The sequence below is a fragment of the Panicum hallii genome, chromosome 9, assembly GCF_002211085.1.
Source record: "Panicum hallii strain FIL2 chromosome 9, PHallii_v3.1, whole genome shotgun sequence".
In the NCBI taxonomy this organism is placed as follows: domain Eukaryota; kingdom Viridiplantae; phylum Streptophyta; class Magnoliopsida; order Poales; family Poaceae; genus Panicum; species Panicum hallii.
The window spans coordinates 11,449,228-11,467,169 of NC_038050.1; the positions used below are offsets into that span (position 1 = coordinate 11,449,228).

Sequence of the window (17,942 nt, forward strand, 5' to 3'; positions counted from 1 at the left end):
GGCCTGACCTCAAACTGAACGAGGTAGCCCCGCCGACCGCCGTACAAGCATACCGCGCTGCGCCCGCGCCACAGAGGCGGAAGAGCAGAGGACGATGGGGACCCGAGCTGCCAGAGCCAGCACGAGCCCTCCCCTTCCCGCCCCCATGGCCGCGCCGCCCCTCCTCCTACTGCTCCTGCTCGCCCGTATCCTTCTCCTGCGCCGCCGCCGCCGCCGCGGCCGGGGCTCGCGTGGTGGGGAGGATACGTCCGGCCGCCGCCGGCGCGGCCCCACCGCAAGGCGCTCCTGAGCATCTTCCCCTGGAGCAAGAAGAAGGCCTCCGCCTCCGACCCGCAGCAGGTGAGGTTGCTCCCTCCAGCCGGATTCGTTCGCCGCTGGTTCCGTCGCCTGGGTCCGGTTGTTGTCGAATTGATGGGTTGCGATCGATTCGGGGGTGTGTTTGGGGGATGGGATCGGTCCAAGAAAGGGCCCTTTCTTGATTAGGCGGCAACCGAGAGCCATCAGGGAGTTTCTTGGTTGGTTCTTGATCTGGATAGCTCCGTTTGGATCGGGGTTATCGATTTGGTGCTGTTTGTGGCCATCTATCGACATTTCCCCTGTTGCTGCAATTAAGTCAAATTCAAAAAAGGGTATAACTGATTTACTGTATGTTGAGTTGTTTGTCTCGGTTTCCATATTCAGAAGGCAAAATAGACGTTTTACGTTTTAGTCCTTCAATTTTGAGCAGAGGTTAAGTTCATCCCTCAATTTTCAGATTGGCCAATATAGACCCTCAACTTTGTTTTGGGTCAACTCATGCTTATGCTGATATTATACTCCATAATAATATAAAATTTATGCAAAAAATCCTCTTTACCCTTAGCTCATTCCCTTCTAAATTCATTTAAGAGATATAGAATTTATTTATCCATGCATCGTATTATACTGCGGACGCATGGAGAGTAAAATTAAAGCTACTTATTGCATAACTACATACCGCCGTATAAAATGTTGCGGGAAGTTGAGCGAAATAGTGACACAAAAGGGTGGAAATGAGGAGGGGAAAAACTAAGGGTAAAAAAGACTTTTTGCATTTATCGCATATTATTATGGAGTGTAATATCAGTACAGGATGAGTTTACCCTCAAAACAAAAGTTGAGGGACTATATTGGCCAATTTGAAAGTTGAGGGATGAACTTGACACTTGGGATAAAGTTGAGGGACCAAAATACCTATTTTGCCTATTCAGAAATAGCTCCTAAGCTCCCCGCTCATCTAATCCTTTGAATATTCACTCCCCCATTCTAGGTCTCTGGTGAATAGGTCATCCCACCGGTACAGATGTAGCACTGTGCGTTTCTAGATTATATGATTACTTGTCAGTTCTAGTATATGGCCAAGAACTGATTAGCCGGACAGGACAGCATCCATATTAGGCCAAAGAATTTGAGCTCTGCTGGGTGGGCCCAGAATTGTGGGAATGGCCAAGAAATTCTATATCATTGAATGCCACAACAATTCCCTATTTATGACTCAATAGACCTTAGTAACATTTTCCAACTTGGCACACAGTTATGATCGTCCCTTTGTAATATATACTGATTCTGTATCATTACCTTCTTTTGTATGGCCATACTCCCTGATAAGGCCTCTCTGCTAGTTTTGATGGCTTTGCGCCCAAATATTATTTTTACTCCATGCACAATGATGTCTTTATGTTGAATATAATACCCACCACAGATCTCTCAGCATTATTCTTTAGTTTGAAAAATAACTTGGATTTGTGTATCTTCTATAAGATTTGTAACTTGGCATCATCAGTTGAATACTTGAATTTCATTGGCTCCTCTGTTCATTTCATGAGACCTCTCCTATATTCAAGGTTCATTTCATCAATATTTTCCTAATTATAGGAGTATATTGGGTTTCTAGCTGCACATATGATACGAGTAGACTTGTCACTTAAATATCACCATTTCTTAAACTGTGATACAAGTGTAGTTTGACCTTATATTATGAAGTTGAGTGAGTGTAAATTTCACGAGGCCTGTTGATAACAAATTTACTTATTTGACACATAAAAACAATTAGGTGATAACTCTCATGTTATAGACTTGGATTATTATTATTCATGGGTAATCTGTTAATGTGCCATACTGATGGCTTAGGCCTTCTTTTTTGGATTTTTCCCATTTTCTTGATGGTTACCCTATCTTCGTTGTCGTTTCTTAGAAACTTACCAGAATATTCTCCATGTTAAGCAAGAGTATCATAATTTGAGATTTCAGGAAGTATTTAACTGCATTAATGTATCTGATCCCTAAAGCTGAAATTCGTTGCAGAAGGCCTTGTGCATTTCATGAGCATTTAGTCTGTAATCCTGTTTGTGCTCTTCGTTTTATTCTCAATACTATGTGCTCGTAAAAATGGTCATGAACAGCTCAAATGTATGGAATCACATGTTCTACAGGTGCACATATCGCTAGCGGGAGAAAAGCTCATGAGAATAACATGGATTACCAATGATAACTCTGCCCCCTCTGTGGTGGACTATGGAACCAAAGAAGGAACATACACAATGACATCTCAAGGAGAAAGCACATCCTACAGATACGTATTGTATAGCTCAGGAAAAATTCATCATGTAGTCATCGGACCTCTTGAGGACAATACTATTTATTACTACCGATGTGGAGGGCAAGGTCCGGAATTCCAATTTAAGACCCCTCCATCCCAATTTCCGTTGTCATTGGCTGTTGTTGGTGATCTTGGGCAGACTAGTTGGACAAAATCAACTCTAGATCACATTAAGCAGTGTGAGCATGATATGCTTTTACTCCCTGGTGATCTCTCTTACGCTGATTTTATGCAACATTTGTGGGATTCCTTTGGTACATTGGTTGAGCCAGTTGCTAGCACACGGCCTTGGATGGTGACAGAAGGAAACCATGAGAAGGAGCACATTCCGTTTCTTGAGTCAGGGTTTCAGTCATATAATGCACGATGGAAAATGCCTTATGAAGAGAGTGGATCTACATCAAATTTGTACTACTCTTTTGAGATTGCAGGGGCACACATTATAATGCTAGGTTCCTACACAGATTATGATGAGAGCTCAGATCAGTATGCTTGGCTCAAGGTATGAAACTTCATTATGAAAATCCCTTCTCCATTTAAAGGAATGAAGGTTTCACTAATGTTATGTTTACTAGGATTACACAGTGTACCAGTCATCTTTTATTTTAATTACTCTTTCCATCCCAAAATATAGCTACTTTTAGTTATCCTAAGTCAAATATCTTGGATTTGACCGAATTCATATGAAAATATATCAACATCTATAGCACCAATTAGTACCAGGCAATCAATCATGACATATTTCATGGTATACTTATTTGGTTCCATAGATGTGAATAATTTTTTCTTTAAACTTGGTGAAACCTGAGATAGTTTAACTTAGGACAGCCCTAAAAGTAGCTATATGTTGAGACAGAGTTTTAGTTGGTGGTTATTTATGGTCCATAGATATTTTGTTTGTGTATTGAAGAGGATGTCTTGAACTTCGAAATCCCTACTCAGTCATTCTTGTTGACAATACATAAGATTTTTTGTGTCAACTTCTCTGCTTTTCAGGCTGATCTTGCCAAGGTCGATAGGAAGAAAACGCCATGGCTCATTGTATTGTTGCATGCCCCATGGTATAATAGCAATTGGGCTCATCAGGGTGAAGGTGACAGTATGATGGCCGCGATGGAGCCTTTGCTTTATGCTGCTCATGTGGATATGGTAATAGCAGGTCATGTGCATGCTTACGAACGTGCGGTATGACTCCCCATAAATCCCTGAACTGCAGTCTGCGTGACTGTTCAAATTTGAGCCACTGTGACCATTTAGATGAGCTGAATGGAAAATCCATATGATGTTATTTTGTGCAGGAGCGAGTCTACAATGGTAGACTTGATCCTTGTGGTGCTGTTCACATAACTATTGGGGACGGCGGAAACCGCGAAGGCTTGGCCCACAGGTACCACCTGACTATCACTGTATATATGCCTATGAATTTTAGCCATTTCAGCATCAATAGAGGCATCGTTAATTGCTTCTCGGTGTGTTCAGGTATCGTAATCCAAAGCCAGCTTGGTCAGTCTTCAGGGAAGCGAGCTTTGGTCATGGTGAGCTAAAGATCATGAACTCCACCCATGCCCACTGGACCTGGCACAGGAACGATGACGAAGAACCAGTGAGAACGGATGATGTGTGGATAAACTCGCTGGCTGGTTCAGGGTGCATCCAGGAAGGCAGCCATGAGTTGAGGAAGATTCTAATGTCTCCTTGAGAACAACTGCTGCACCTCGCGATCCGCTGTAGCTCAGTCTAAAAGATCCTGCCATGTATTGTATATATCTGCACGACTTGATAAACTAACACTGAAAAGAAAAACTAAAGCGTTGTGCTGTATATTGTAGACTGTTGATCAAGGGCGATTGTTGCGGAGTACTTTTGTTGTGTAATATGATGTTTGTAGCAAGAAACATTTCTGTATACTGTGATGTTGTAATGGACTGAAATTGATATTTCAGTAAGGGCATGCGACATACTTACCGGAGTGGAAAAGAAAACTCCCTGTCCCCGTGGTATTACAAGTATCCAAGTGAGACGTTACGCGGCTCGGTTGAGAAAATCTACAAACCCCGGCTTCACCCTGTAGGGCTGCACTATAAGCCAATCACGACCAACTGGGTTGAAAGCTGTTGCAACTTGCAACTACCCCAAGTAGGTATAGGTCCAAACCAACCACAAATACCTCAGGCTGGCGTCTTGTCACTATTTTTAGGTTGCAAACAAGGGGATTTTTTTTGGGGTGCCACCAGAATTTGAATTCTTGTTGGTGTCCTCCAACTGGGGAGCTTACCAGTACACTCCAAGAGTGACCAGAATGGAATTAAGGTTGCGGTCACACTGCGGTGCCTGAAGGATTCAAACATTGTGCAAATGGTCATGTAAAATTTCCAAAAGCTATAGTGGTGTAGAGTATGGCATGATCTCATATAATTTGTTTTTATTTTTGTTTCTACTCGCAAGTGTCATTATTTGATTTTCAATTTACTTCAAATAGAAAAAATATATGTTATGATTGTTGGTTTCATAATAAATATACTAATATAATTCTTATGTTAACAATTTTTATAATATTTTTTTCTATTTATAGTTAAAGTTAAATTTTTTTAACTTAATACAGACCTAAACGTAGCTATATTTGAGATAGAAGGAATATTTCTTTAGGAGGTAAGATTTGGTTGGTATGAAAAATGTTAGTCACCTAATATTTATAAATAGACGTTCTTTGCTTCATTCAGGACTTCAAACACTCTCAGTCTAAGACCCATTCTCTTCTTTTCTTTATTCGCTCTCAATAATCCCATTTACAGCAATGATACTTAGTAAAATCAAGATTCCAAAATATAAACTAAATAAAATCGTGTCCAGATCATAGTTGTTTTGATGGATTTTGGGGATTGGAACAGGCAAACCATTATTCAATCATGCATCTAGCAGAACCTAGAGACAAGCGCTCTTCTGAAATTCAGAAGATTAATTTGCTACAGCTTGGATGATCTGACTTGGGCGATGAGCACTCTTCTCAAAATTTTTCCTGAAGCAGATTTCGGTACACTGTCCACAAACGTAACTTTCCTCAATCTCTTGTAGTACGTGACCTGAAATGTTCACAAAAAAGTCATTACGATGTTAGAAGGTCATATTTCAGTTGACGTGGGAGTACAGAACATTCTGTTAATGGAGGAGGGTACAGGACATCGTCCATTCAGGAATCAAATATGTTTCATTCTGGTGAGAGATACTATATTTTATTTATTTGAGCTAAACTAGTTGTTGGTCATAATTAAGCCAAGGCTTGTAGCCAACCTCACCTGCTTTCAATAAATTTCTGGACATCAACTTCAGACAGTGAACTGTTAGGCGATCGTACAACATAGGCAATGGGAACTTCACCTGCCTCAGGATCAGGATACCTTGCAAAAAGTAGATAGACTTCCAAAATAAGAGAAAAGAAAACAACAGAATTGAAGTTTCTATATATATATATATATTCAATTACAAGAAGCTCTAAACACTACTCCCTCAATCCCAAATTACAATTCGTTTTGTTTTTTCTGGATACATATATTTTGCTATGCACCTAGATGAACATTATGTCTAGATTCATAGCAAAAATTATGTATCTAAAAAATCCAAAAGAAATTGTAATTTGGGATGGAGGGAGTAGAATCTAAATTGCTCAGCTTACGGGATGACAACAGCATCGAGAATTTCTGGATGAGACAGAAGCAATCCTTCAAGCTCAGCAGGAGCAATCTGCTAAATAAAGAAAGATTCAAAACTTCCTTAAATAATAATAAAGTATGATACAAAAGATAATAAGAAGTCTGAATGTATGAGGTACTTTGACCAAGTGTACCTCATACATTTAAAATTCTTACAATTAATAGTGAGAGCTTCTCAAGTCGTTTGTGGACTATTGTGACCTTTCTGTAATCTTATTTGAATTGTCTCCAGCTTACCGCGCATGAGGTTACTCAATGCTCATTTTGGTAAAAAGCTTCTCTTTCATTCATGGTTCTACTGAAAGATTGCACCTACAGACATTCTCTTTCACTTGAAATTTCCATTTAGTTACAAATATACCTAAAGTACTAGCCTCTTTATTTGCAGAAGGATGTCATACATATGTTAATGTGTAATCAAACTCTTGATACTTTGACCACTAGAATAACAAAATATTGATAGATCTTGATATCGAGCTACGGTATAGATCTTGAGTGAATGTATTACTGTGTATGATATTTCAACAATGCTTACAGGTTACAACAAACACACGCTATTAGTAGAACAGACATAAACAGAAATGGGCCCCAATTTGGTACAAGGGAAAAGTCTAATTTTCCCATTATGAAAAAGGTCTAATTTTCCCTCACATAGTTATATGAGAAGGCCTGCTTAAATTAAAAACTATATTTTTTTAAAAAAAACTGAAATTCTTTACCTGGAAACCTTTGTACTTAATCAGCTCTTTAAGTCTATCGACAACATAAAGCTGGCCTCTTTCATCAAAGTATCCAAGGTCACCAGTATGCAACCACCCTTGCTTGATTATCAACTCAGTAGCTTGCACATTGTTGAAATATCCTATACATTGGCCCAAATAAGTAAGGAGAAATTCTTACCAGTTTTTTTGTCCCATAGTCTGTGAACAGCAATATAGAATTATGACAGGGAAATTTGTAGGTGTAGTTTCTTGATATAAATGCTAGCTGTCTTTTCCTTCTTAATTATGCCAATCACTAGCCATGGATAAATCGTTCTTTATCAATGAACAGCTGCAATGCCAGAAACATTTTTTTAATATTTCTGCAGTTCCGTTGCAATATCATTTGAGATAGCTTGGTAGTGTGTAGTTGATCAAGAAATTGGCATCTTTATTTAGCGAATAAAGCTCCCCTCCAGATCATAAAATGCATATAGAACAATTTCAAGCAACACCCACCGCAATCTGAATTTACCTCGCATTACGCTTGGTCCACGAATACAGATTTCTCCTAGCTGATTCGGAGGCAGATGCTTCATTGTCTTTGCATCGACAATCTTTGCCTCCACTCCACTGACAAGTGCTCCAGTTGAACCAAACTCACGGGCACGTCCCTTTTGTGGGTACTCCAGCGATATCATCCCACAGGTTTCAGTCATACCATAACCCTGCAAGAGGAGCACCCCAGGCCATTAAACTTGAAGCGTATAGTACAGACGGTGCCGTGTTAAGAATAAATTCAAACTAAATTGATTATTTAAGACAATTAGCATATAGTTAGAGTGATTAGTGCTAAACTAAACCAACGATAAGTGATTGTAATATGTTGCTGCTTTGTGGCTGGTCTAAAGTGTGAACTGCCCTTATAAACTTGGTGCACTAGCACTTTGAAATCTTTGTAGATTGCCGGCAAGCTTCTCGATCCTCCGGTAAGTATCAAGCAACAGTGGCGGTGGCCATTTGCTGGGAACGCCTTCCATTAACAGAGAAGCTCCGTATTTGAGATGTCATTGAGATGATCGAAGAGAGATTATAGTGAAACTTACTTTTATGGCTATCAACTTATCGAACTTACATGGAGTCTTTGCGGCGAATCGAAGATCTTTACAGAGAGACTTGGTCATCGGGAGTATATCTTTAGTGAAGCTCAGGATAGGCTAGAGGTGACATTTATCGTCGATACCCTAGAATAAATCCTCGTACTGAGTTTGCACCTTGTTACTTATCACTTTATGTTTTCATATTTATTACTTGCAGCCTGTATATCTATAATTTCATAGAGTAGTTCTTGCTAACTTTTTTTTTGTGGGTGTAGACACGAAATAAATCTTAGTCGCACGTCTGGATAGTATGTTTAGATTTATCTTGAGTATGTTCAAGTGCAAGTCATAAGCTAATGATTTAAATTGTTTTAATTCACTCCGTTATCCTGATAAGCCATACTATCGGATTTCTAGACGGACGTATTTTCTAACATTAGATGCCATATATAGCGTATATTGTATATATAAAAGTGTTCTTGGTAAAAAAAACGGAAGAGCAGCTATGATGGAACTGCGGAATCTCGAAAATGCTCACTCACCTGGATAATCTCGGCGCCGGAGAATTTGTTGGCCACGGCCTCCATCACGTCCTTGCCGAGCGGCGCGCCGCCGGAGCTGATGCACCTGAGCGAGCTGAGGTCGTACCTGCCCCCCCTCCCGTGCCTGGCGAGCGCGATCATCACCGGCGGCGCGCAGAAGAGGTAGGTGACGCGGTGGCGCTCCACGGCGGCCAGCACGGCGTCCAGGTCAAACCGAGCCATCACGACAACGGTGTTGCCGCGCTGCAGCTGCCCGAGCGTGACAATGGACATGCCGTAGATGTGGAACATGGGCAGGAAGCAGAGGAATACGTTGCGCTCCTCCCCGAGCTCGTCCTGGTCCGACGTCGCCGCCGTCACCGCCGCGATGAAGTTGCCGTGGCTAAGCACGACGCCCTTGCTCACCCCCGTCGTGCCCGACGAGTAGAACAGCGCCGCCTTGTCGCTCTGCCTGGTCGGCGGCCGGCGGTACTCCATCTCCTGCACCCCGGCGACGAGGTCCGAGTAGAGGATGACGTTGCTGGCGTAGTTCGAAGGCGCGGAGGCGCCATCGCTGTCCAAGAGGATGGCGGGGAGGCGGAGGTCGGCGATCTTGGGCAGGAGGTTGGAGACGGTGACGACGAGCTTGGCGCGGGCGTCGGCCACCTGCTTGGCGATCTCCCGCAGGGTATAGAGCGGGTTGGCCGTTGTGGCGACGGCGCCGAGCGCGGTGACGGCGAGGAAGCAGACCGGGTAGAGCACGCAGTTGGGCGCGAGGAGGAGCACGACGTCGCCGCGGCGGACGCGCGCGCGGGAGGACAGCGCAGCGGCCGTGGCGAGCACCGCGGAGCGGAGGGCCTCGAAGGTGAGCGCGCGGCCCGTCGCGGCGTCCACGAGCGCGAGCGCGGAGGGGCACGCGGCGGCGCGGTGGAGGACGAGGTCGGAGAGGGAAAGCGCTGGGTCGGAGGCGTCGTGTGCCGCCGGGCGCGGTGAACGATACACGCCGTCGGAGCCGTAACCCGCGGCCGGTGATGCCGTGCCCGCCATGGTTGCCTGCCTCTTTCTTTCGCAGCTGCAGCCGAATGGAGCTCTGATTTGGCTCCCTTGCTCTCCTGATATTCCCGGTCTGGTGCGAGCATACATATATATGTATATATACATATATGTATACACACATATATGTATATACATATATATATGTATACACACATATATATATATATATACACATATATATGTATATGCTCCCCGGCTATCACAAAAAGAACGAAGTCGCCATGACATGAGTGCACCATTAATTTGTAAAATAAATTTGGAAAAACATGACCATTCGTACTAAGTTTAGGACTTGAACCGGATTGGTTGGTTCCTAACCGAGCTATATGCTCGGTTCACGTTGATTAACGTTTTTTACTACTATACTCCCGTCATTCTTAACGGTTTACTTTCGATATATAAAATGATATTGATAGTTCGAGTTCATTTATTAGCCCTTTCCACCACAAAATATTTTTTTCCTTTAAACCAGGTTCAGCCCCGTTTCTATTCCATAGCAACGGATGAGACCTGCTATAATATGTGCCTTCTTATCTGTATCATTCGTTAAGGAAGAGAAGGCAAATAGGAAAGTCTGTGCTCTGTGATAAATGCTGAGAAAAATGATGCAAGTACAAAGTACGTACATGCATTGTATCCATATATGTTTCTAAGCACCACTATAGATTGAATTCACCGCCAGCTCTAAACCTATTTTCACCGCCGGTTCAGGCACCGGCGGTGAAAATGGATACTGTCACCACCGGTTTTTGAACCGGTCGTGAAAATAGACTATCGCCGCTGGTGCTAAGCACGGTCCAGCGGTGAAAATGGTAAAGTATATATCCCTCCTCCTCTGCTCCTTTTACCCGAGGCCACCACTTCTACTCACTATTTTTGCAGCCATTCATCATCAAATTGCTCATTGAATGAGATTATTGCAATGAGAAGAAAGCCCCCCTACCGTCCAATGTGCAACCAGGACAAGAATCATAGACGAGAAGTTCTTACAATTCAGATAACTATGCAGGTGAGGTGCCTTGACTTGTGGTTTGTATGCGATGTATGGACATGTGGTTTGTAATCAAGCTCACATGGTAAATGCGATGTATGGATTTGTGGTTTGTATGCGATGTATGGACATGTGGTTTGTAATCAATCTTACATAATGTTACATGAGCTTGATTACAAACCACATATTATTTGGGTTGTGTACGGTTGCGCAGAGGCCAGTGGCATTTCATTTTTCAAAAAAAAGGAAAAGGAGAACTTCCTTAGTGAAAATGCATGAAACACGTTCCCCGGAAGAAATAGAGCCGCGAGAGCTTTTCCCCAGATGTAATGGTTATACGTACGAAGCTTTTGAAATGAAATTGTGACGTTAAAACTAGTGGGAGAGAAAAAGGATTCGTCAGCAGCAGCGACAATGGAAACTGGACGAGATGCATCTATCTCATCTAACTTCGACCACAACATGACGACCAACCGTACGTCGACATTATTTCTACCATGCATGTCGTACTGTCAGGTCTGGACGGAGCTGCGACGAGAAATCGCCGTCTCGCACGGGCGGCAGCGGTGGACAGACAGCGTGCGGCGGCGCCGATGAGCGGACTACAGGACGAGGGCGAGCAAGGTAGGGGGCCAGGGAAAACGTACGGGATAGGATGATGCCTCGAGAGACCTTTCCGGCAGCAATGTGGAATTAAAGAAGAGGAATGAGAGAGGAGAAGAAAATGAGCGCTTCAAACGGAAGAAAGAGAGGACATGGCGGTTCCGAAAGAAATTCTGAAATCCCTTTAGATTTACTGCAGCACCCTTGCAACCACGCCTGCAGCTGCAGCACCACCACTGTCTCCGCTGGACCTCCACAAGAGTCCTTGGCCTCCCTCTCCCTGCGTGCAACTTCTACCTCGTGCAATATTCATCATCACAATCCTCGCCGTCGTACATGATCACGCCGGTCGTCATGGATGTCCACATGTGTGCCGTCACCGCCTTCGTATGTCTTCTGCCCAGCGACCGTACCCGCAACCACATCCTTGCCATGGATGCCCACACATGTGTGCCGTCACCGCCACGCCTGCATGCGCGGCATCGCCACTACTAACCGCCGCACCGGAGACCTTCTCCAGATACCTCCTTGTCGATCCCATCCACGAGCGTCGCATGCGGGAGTGAAAGGGAATCTGGCTTGCCATGATGAGAGAGCGAGGAGTTGTGAGGTGATTGGGGTTTGGAAAGGGATAGGATCCGTACGGTCGGTACGTCCTCTATAGATAGCTAAACGGGCCGCCCAACACGGCACGGTCCGGGTCCGACAAAGCACGGCCCGATTAGACACGGCCAGACTAGGCATGCTTATTATATAGGTCGTGCCGCGTCCGCCTATAGGCTGAGCTGCCAGCCTAGGCATGACACGGGGTAGATTTAACTGTGTCGTGCCGGCCCGTCAGCCCGATTAACCCGTTGGCCTAGCAGGAGCTGAGCGGTCAGCATGGGTGAGGCGGCGCCGGTAGCGGCTAGGAGGGGAGGAGGGAGCGGCGCCGGCCGCAACACAAGGAGGAAAGGAGGGGCCGACGCCGGCCACTGGTGCAGCGCATGGAGGGCTGGCGTCAGCCGCAGCGTGGGGAGGGAGGAGGGGGCGACGCCTTTCGTGGTGCGGGCAGGGGAGGAGGGATGGGCATCGGCCGTCATGCTATCGCGAGGGAAGGAGAGCAGGGAGCATCGCCGGCAGCGGCGCTAGGAGGGGAGGAGGGAGTGGCATCGGCCGCGGCGCGAGGAGGAAAGTAGGGGCCGACGCCGACAGCAGTGCGTGAAAGGAGGAGGGGGCAGCGCCGGCCGCGGCGCAGGCAGGGGAAGAGGGGTGGTGCCGATCGTCGCGCTATTGCAAGGGAAAGGGAGCAGGCAGTCATGACGCGAGGAGGCGGCGGCGGTGTGAGCAAGGGAGGAGATGTGAGGAAGGGAAGGGAAGGGTAGGAGGGGAAGAGGCTAGTCGGGTCGTGCCGTGCCAACCTACGGGCCAAGGGAGCGGCCCAAGCACAGCATAGGGGATGGATTGGGCTAGCCTAGGCACGACAAAGGCTGTACTTGGGCCGGATCAAAATTTCATGCTATGAGCCAGCCCGCGGGCCTCGTGCCTCCATCAGGTCATTCTCTTTCCATCTTTAGAACATGTGTCCGGTCCCTAGTCCGCCATATACATCCGCAAGTAATGTTGCGGCTGTCGCGGACGCGGGGCGGGCAACCGCATCCCGCCCCGCTTGCAAGTATAGATACGATGATGCGGTCAAGAGACCTTTCCGGCAGCAATGTCGAATTAAAGAAGAAGCAGAAGGAAATGGATTTGAAACGGAAGAGAGACTGAGAGAGGGCAGGTCAGTTTCGAAAGAAATTCTGAAATACGTACGCGTGGATGCCCACAACCACATCCTCACCATGGATGCCCACATGTGTGCCGTCACCGCCACGCCTGCATGCGCGGCATTGGCACGGCTGATCGCTGCACCGGAGACCTTGTCCAGATCCTCCGTCCTCCTCGTCGATCCCATCCACGGGCATCGATCGCATGCGGGAGTGAGAGGGCATTGATAGGATGGCTCCATTCCTTTTTGAACGTAACACTGTCTTGAGAGCATCATCAGCCTGATGCATCTCAAATTTCAGATTTCCTCCTGTCTAAGCGAGTACATCCGAGCTAGTTCCATACGCCCCATCTCAACAGAAAGACTCGATTAGGCAGCCCACCCCGTGTGATGCATCAAAGGTAACCCAAGGCACCTCTGCGGGTGTACATTGCCATCCATCCCTGCACGGTTGAGGCTAAACTGGAACTTCCATAAACAGTACTCGAGATCAAGCGCGACAAAAGGCGGACGCCCTGTGGCAGAACCGCTCGAATTATTCCGGCTCAAGTGCGCTATTGATCGCCGTTCAACTGCAATCAGCTTAACGCACTTCAAACGGAACAATCCTTTGGTCTGTCGGGTCTCCGCCCGATTCAACCACGGTTCAGCAGGATCGAAGCAGGTTTATCTCGCACGAAGGCGAGTTCACATCACAGAATAGCTCATCAACTTTTTAATTTACAATCATACATACATTATTACAAACCGAGTTCCAAAATAAGTAAATTCATACAAACCATGTTCAAACTGACAAGCGAAACAGCTAGACTAAACTCACAGCGGAAGAGAAAGTTTTTACGCGACTACACACGTCGCGAAGACGGACACCAAGCTTAGCCCAGGGCCTGGTGTCACTCCGGAGGGTCAGTGCCGGCCGGGGACGGGTCCCACTCCACGGACCAGCCAAACGGAACGGACGTTGGCCACCCAAGGTTGTCCGTGGGGTTCTCGTAGGTTATACCTGAAACAAACATTGGCAAGGCTGAGTATTCTAATACTCAGCAAGGCTTACCCGGAATTGGGTATACTTAGCCCATAACTAGACTCATGAAGGCATTGCAAAGGCTCTGGGTTTATTTTCAGCTGAAAAGTAACAAAGAGTATGATCTATTTTCAAGTTTTAGCTCTCATTTTCTAGTTGAGTATTTATTCTAGATTAGCACCTACACTAAGCAAGCAAGGTAGTGATTATCATCCATCAAGATTATCCATCATTAGTTACACTTTTTACTCAATGTGGTAAAAGGGATAAGCAGTCTCAAGCATCGTGAGAGGCGGACGATTCGAATCGAATTTAACCTTGCAAGGTAAACCTAACACACACGCCTGGAATACCAACAAGGTGAACCAAGCAACCGTTTCCCTCATATTCCGGGTTGTGGATCAGGGCCACCACAAGCGACTGCAGGACCGTACGCACACCCTATATGTGCAGGACATACGTCTGTAGCGCGACTACAAAACCCGTATTCCTGTCTGCCTTGCAGAACGTACTCCCACACGTCGGTGTGTGTGAACATAAAATAAAAGTCGAGTGGTGGAGACAAGTCCACTTGCCGGGCCAATCGGGTACTAGGCTTACCGCTTACCATATTTCGCGGCATGTGGCTAGTACTTTCAAAAACTTAGCCACCACTACCAAACATTTCGGCCTTAAAACTTTTCATCGAAACAGACAGGGTAAACTTCCAGGTCATGACACAATACATGACCCTATCCGTCATCCTTATAGTGGTTGCAATAATGTAAACATTCAACTCCTATATCGCGCGAGTGACAGGAAATCACCCGACTTCTACCGGTCCTATTAGCGGAGCATCTATCCGATAAGGACTCGGGAGCATTACATGGGATTCCTAGGATTCATGCATCTAGGGTTTCACTTCAACACCTAGACTTAATGCATGAGTATAAATAAATAGATATATATTGCAGTGTAAATAAAGTAGTGGGATATGTCCGGGGCTTGCCTTCTTGGGTGGGGGTGGGGACAGGAGAGTCAGAGATTTCCGAACTCGGGTTCGGAACTTCAGTTAGTCCTTCGACGACTTGTGCTGGATCTTCTGAAAAACCTTGGTCTTGTCCTAAGACCAATTCGTAATCTCCGTCGTCAAGTGTCGTTAAATCTATATGAAATGTACTAAATTAATAAGATGAAATTTGAATTTACAAATCACATTTCAAATAGTATAACTCATCCAATTAACACACAAACATGCATAGAATAAAAAGGGTTTAGATTTGAAACACTATTTATAAAGATATGGTAGAATTTTATTGTAATACAAATTAAATGTTTAGATTAAATTTGAAATGAACTAAAATTTAAATTTAAAACTTTAAATGAAAGATCATAGAAATTTGATTATATATTAGCATTATAAAACATCACATTAGTGAATATTAAAAGATTCCAATTAGAGAAGGTTATATATTAGGTTTATTTTAAAGTTGAAAGTTTCATAATAAAAGAAATTAAGTTTAAATTAAAGTTAAGTTTGTAACCTTGCATCAAGTTATCTAGAGTTCATGAAATATTTAAGTTAAACTTCCTAAGTAATCAAGTATTGAATATCAAAGTTACGCATAAGTCATTCCCTAATCTTAGGTTTAACAATGAGGATAAAGGTAAATTGTTTCACACTAAACTTTATTAACCAAAGTTATAGAGTTTGAAATCTAGTTTCTAACAAAACCAGTTTTGCCATTTTAGGATTTTTCTGTGATTTGTTACGAATTTTACAAGACAGAAAAGACTCTCACATGAAATAACAAAGACTCTTGCACACAGGTCCTTAACAGAACTATTCCTCTGAGTCTTACAGTTTGCAAATAGCCCCCTGGGCTTTTGCTTCTTCTAACCCGAGCTCCCTGACGGTCCAAAACAGAGGGGTGGCGGGGTTGACCGGCACGCACGGTCGACGGCGATCACCGGCGGTGGAATCAAAGGGGAGGGGAAGCATCAACAATCCTTCACGCACCTGGGAACCCTTGGGATTGGAGTAAGGGTGACCAGCAGTGGTAGTTCGACGGAGGCAGATGGCCGGCGGCGAAGGTGGAAGGCGGGAGCAAGGGTCCAGTGGTCGGGGGCGTTAAGGGTTAGGTCGGGGAGCTTCACTGGAGCATGGGGAAGCCGGCTGTAGAGTCCTAAAGGCAGGAGGGTGGCTGAGACGGCCGGCCCACGGTGGGCAGATGGCGGCGGCGGGCGGCGCTGGTCGAGGCAGCTCCTCGGCCGGAATTGAGGGGCGGCTAAGGGCTGAGGAGCACCGGTGAGCACTGGGGAAACTCCCGGAGGGCTCGATGCAGGCGGTGGTGGCTTGGGTGTGGCGGCCCACGGTGACCCGATGCTCACCGGAGGAATGGGTTGGGCGGCAAAGGTGGGAGGAGCTCGGCACAGGCTGGGCAGGTAAATTTTCTGGGCAAATGGAACAAGGGGAGTCTACTGATGCTACTGAACCGAAGAGAGGGGGAAATAAGGCCGGCTTGCGGAGGAATTGCGACGGCGGCGGCAGGAGCTCCGGCGTGCAAAGCTGGCAGCCGGGGGAGGACGTGGCGCTCAGGTGGGGCGCCAGCGGCAGAGCTTGAGCGGTGAGGGGATTGAGACGGCAACGCGTGGCAAGGGAGGCACGAGCGGTAGCCAGCGGCGGCCGGAATCAGGGTACTGCGCCGGCGGCAGAAGCTCAGAAACAGAGCAGGAGAGCAGAGATGCCAGGAAGAAGAAAGGGGATGAACTGATCCAGGGACTGTTTTGCAATTTCAGAGAAAAGCAAGGGCTCAACTGAGAAAGGCTTATAACTTTTAAACCAATGCTCAAATGAAGATGGTCCAAAAAGCAAAAGTGCATGGTTTTTCAAACTCTACAACTTCTCTTTAAGGTTCACCTGCATTTGAGCAATAGTTTTGGAGATAAAATGGACTTAGTAATAATTTCACATTTTATGTAAATCCTTAAGTAAAATTGCTTTTGCACATACACCCTATGGTAATTTCACTTATATTTTTGCAATTTAACCACAGATACTACTTTTTGCAATATAACCCTTATACTTTTAAACTTTTCCCTCATCCCCATCCATTTTGCATAAAAGGACCTTTGGTTAATATTAATTGCATAAACATCCCTTCTTCCATAGCATTACATACATAAAATGCATTTTTGCTAAACTTTGAACATACAAGCTTACTTAAATTCTGAGGTCTGACCTAGCTAATTACCTGAGTGTCACACGCCCCCCCCCCCTCCCCGCCAGTTCTTGCGAGTTGCAGCCGGCTGGAAAGTGGAGGAAGAAGAAGATAAACGTTTAGAGACTAGACATTTGGGGTGTCGTCAGCCCATCAGCTCACGACCAGCCCACACTTAACTAAAGACAGATCGATATTTTCCTAAAGCTGAACCGTCAAAAATTGACGTACGAAGGCGCCATCGCCCGTGGGTTCGTCGCCCTTGGCTGCCTGCCTGCCTCCGCAGTTCGTCACCCTCCGCCGCTCCGCGCCTCCGCCAGACGCGTGACTGATGCTGCTGCAGAAGGATCAATTTGAAATCTTTATTCTTCGTATTAGAAGAGTTGATGATTTTACTGATTGCTATGATTTTAGGCAGTGATGATGGTTGAAACTGAAAGAAATATGATGTTTGATATTTTCATTGGTCTATCGTCTAATTGAGCTGGCACTGCTTTTTCTAGTCACAGCAGCATTTCCAGCATTTGTGGAAAGAGTCTTTTCGGTTATGAAAATTATAGAAATCGAACGACGCAATAAGATGGACGATGAATGGCTCAATGATTTATACCATTGCGAGAAGGAGATAATTAAAGGACTTGATGATAATACAATCATGAAGCGCTTTCAAGC

General features: G+C 45.3%; 1 protein-coding gene and 1 pseudogene across 3 annotated transcripts; one reads left to right on the top strand and one right to left on the bottom strand.

The window, feature by feature from the left end:
- LOC112876761 lies at nt 1-4,594 on the top strand (annotated as a pseudogene).
- Nucleotides 4,595-5,443: 849 nt separating this feature from the next.
- Nucleotides 5,444-9,764, bottom strand: LOC112873868 (4-coumarate--CoA ligase-like 1). Of its 3 annotated transcripts, none has more exons than XM_025936950.1 (6): nt 8,668-9,764; nt 7,561-7,753; nt 7,044-7,186; nt 6,288-6,355; nt 5,914-6,012; nt 5,444-5,701 (listed from the first exon to the last, which is right to left on the bottom strand). In XM_025936950.1, exons 1-6 carry the CDS (start codon nt 9,691-9,693, stop codon nt 5,581-5,583), a joined length of 1,650 nt encoding a protein of 549 aa, XP_025792735.1. In that variant the 5' UTR covers nt 9,694-9,764; the 3' UTR covers nt 5,444-5,580. The 3 variants fall into 3 exon arrangements, with proteins under 3 accessions (XP_025792735.1, XP_025792734.1, XP_025792736.1); XM_025936949.1 differs by having other exon boundaries at nt 5,444-5,697; nt 5,911-6,012; XM_025936951.1 differs by having other exon boundaries at nt 5,444-5,697; nt 5,911-6,012; nt 6,288-6,358.
- Between the last annotated feature and the right edge of the window lie 8,178 nt (nt 9,765-17,942).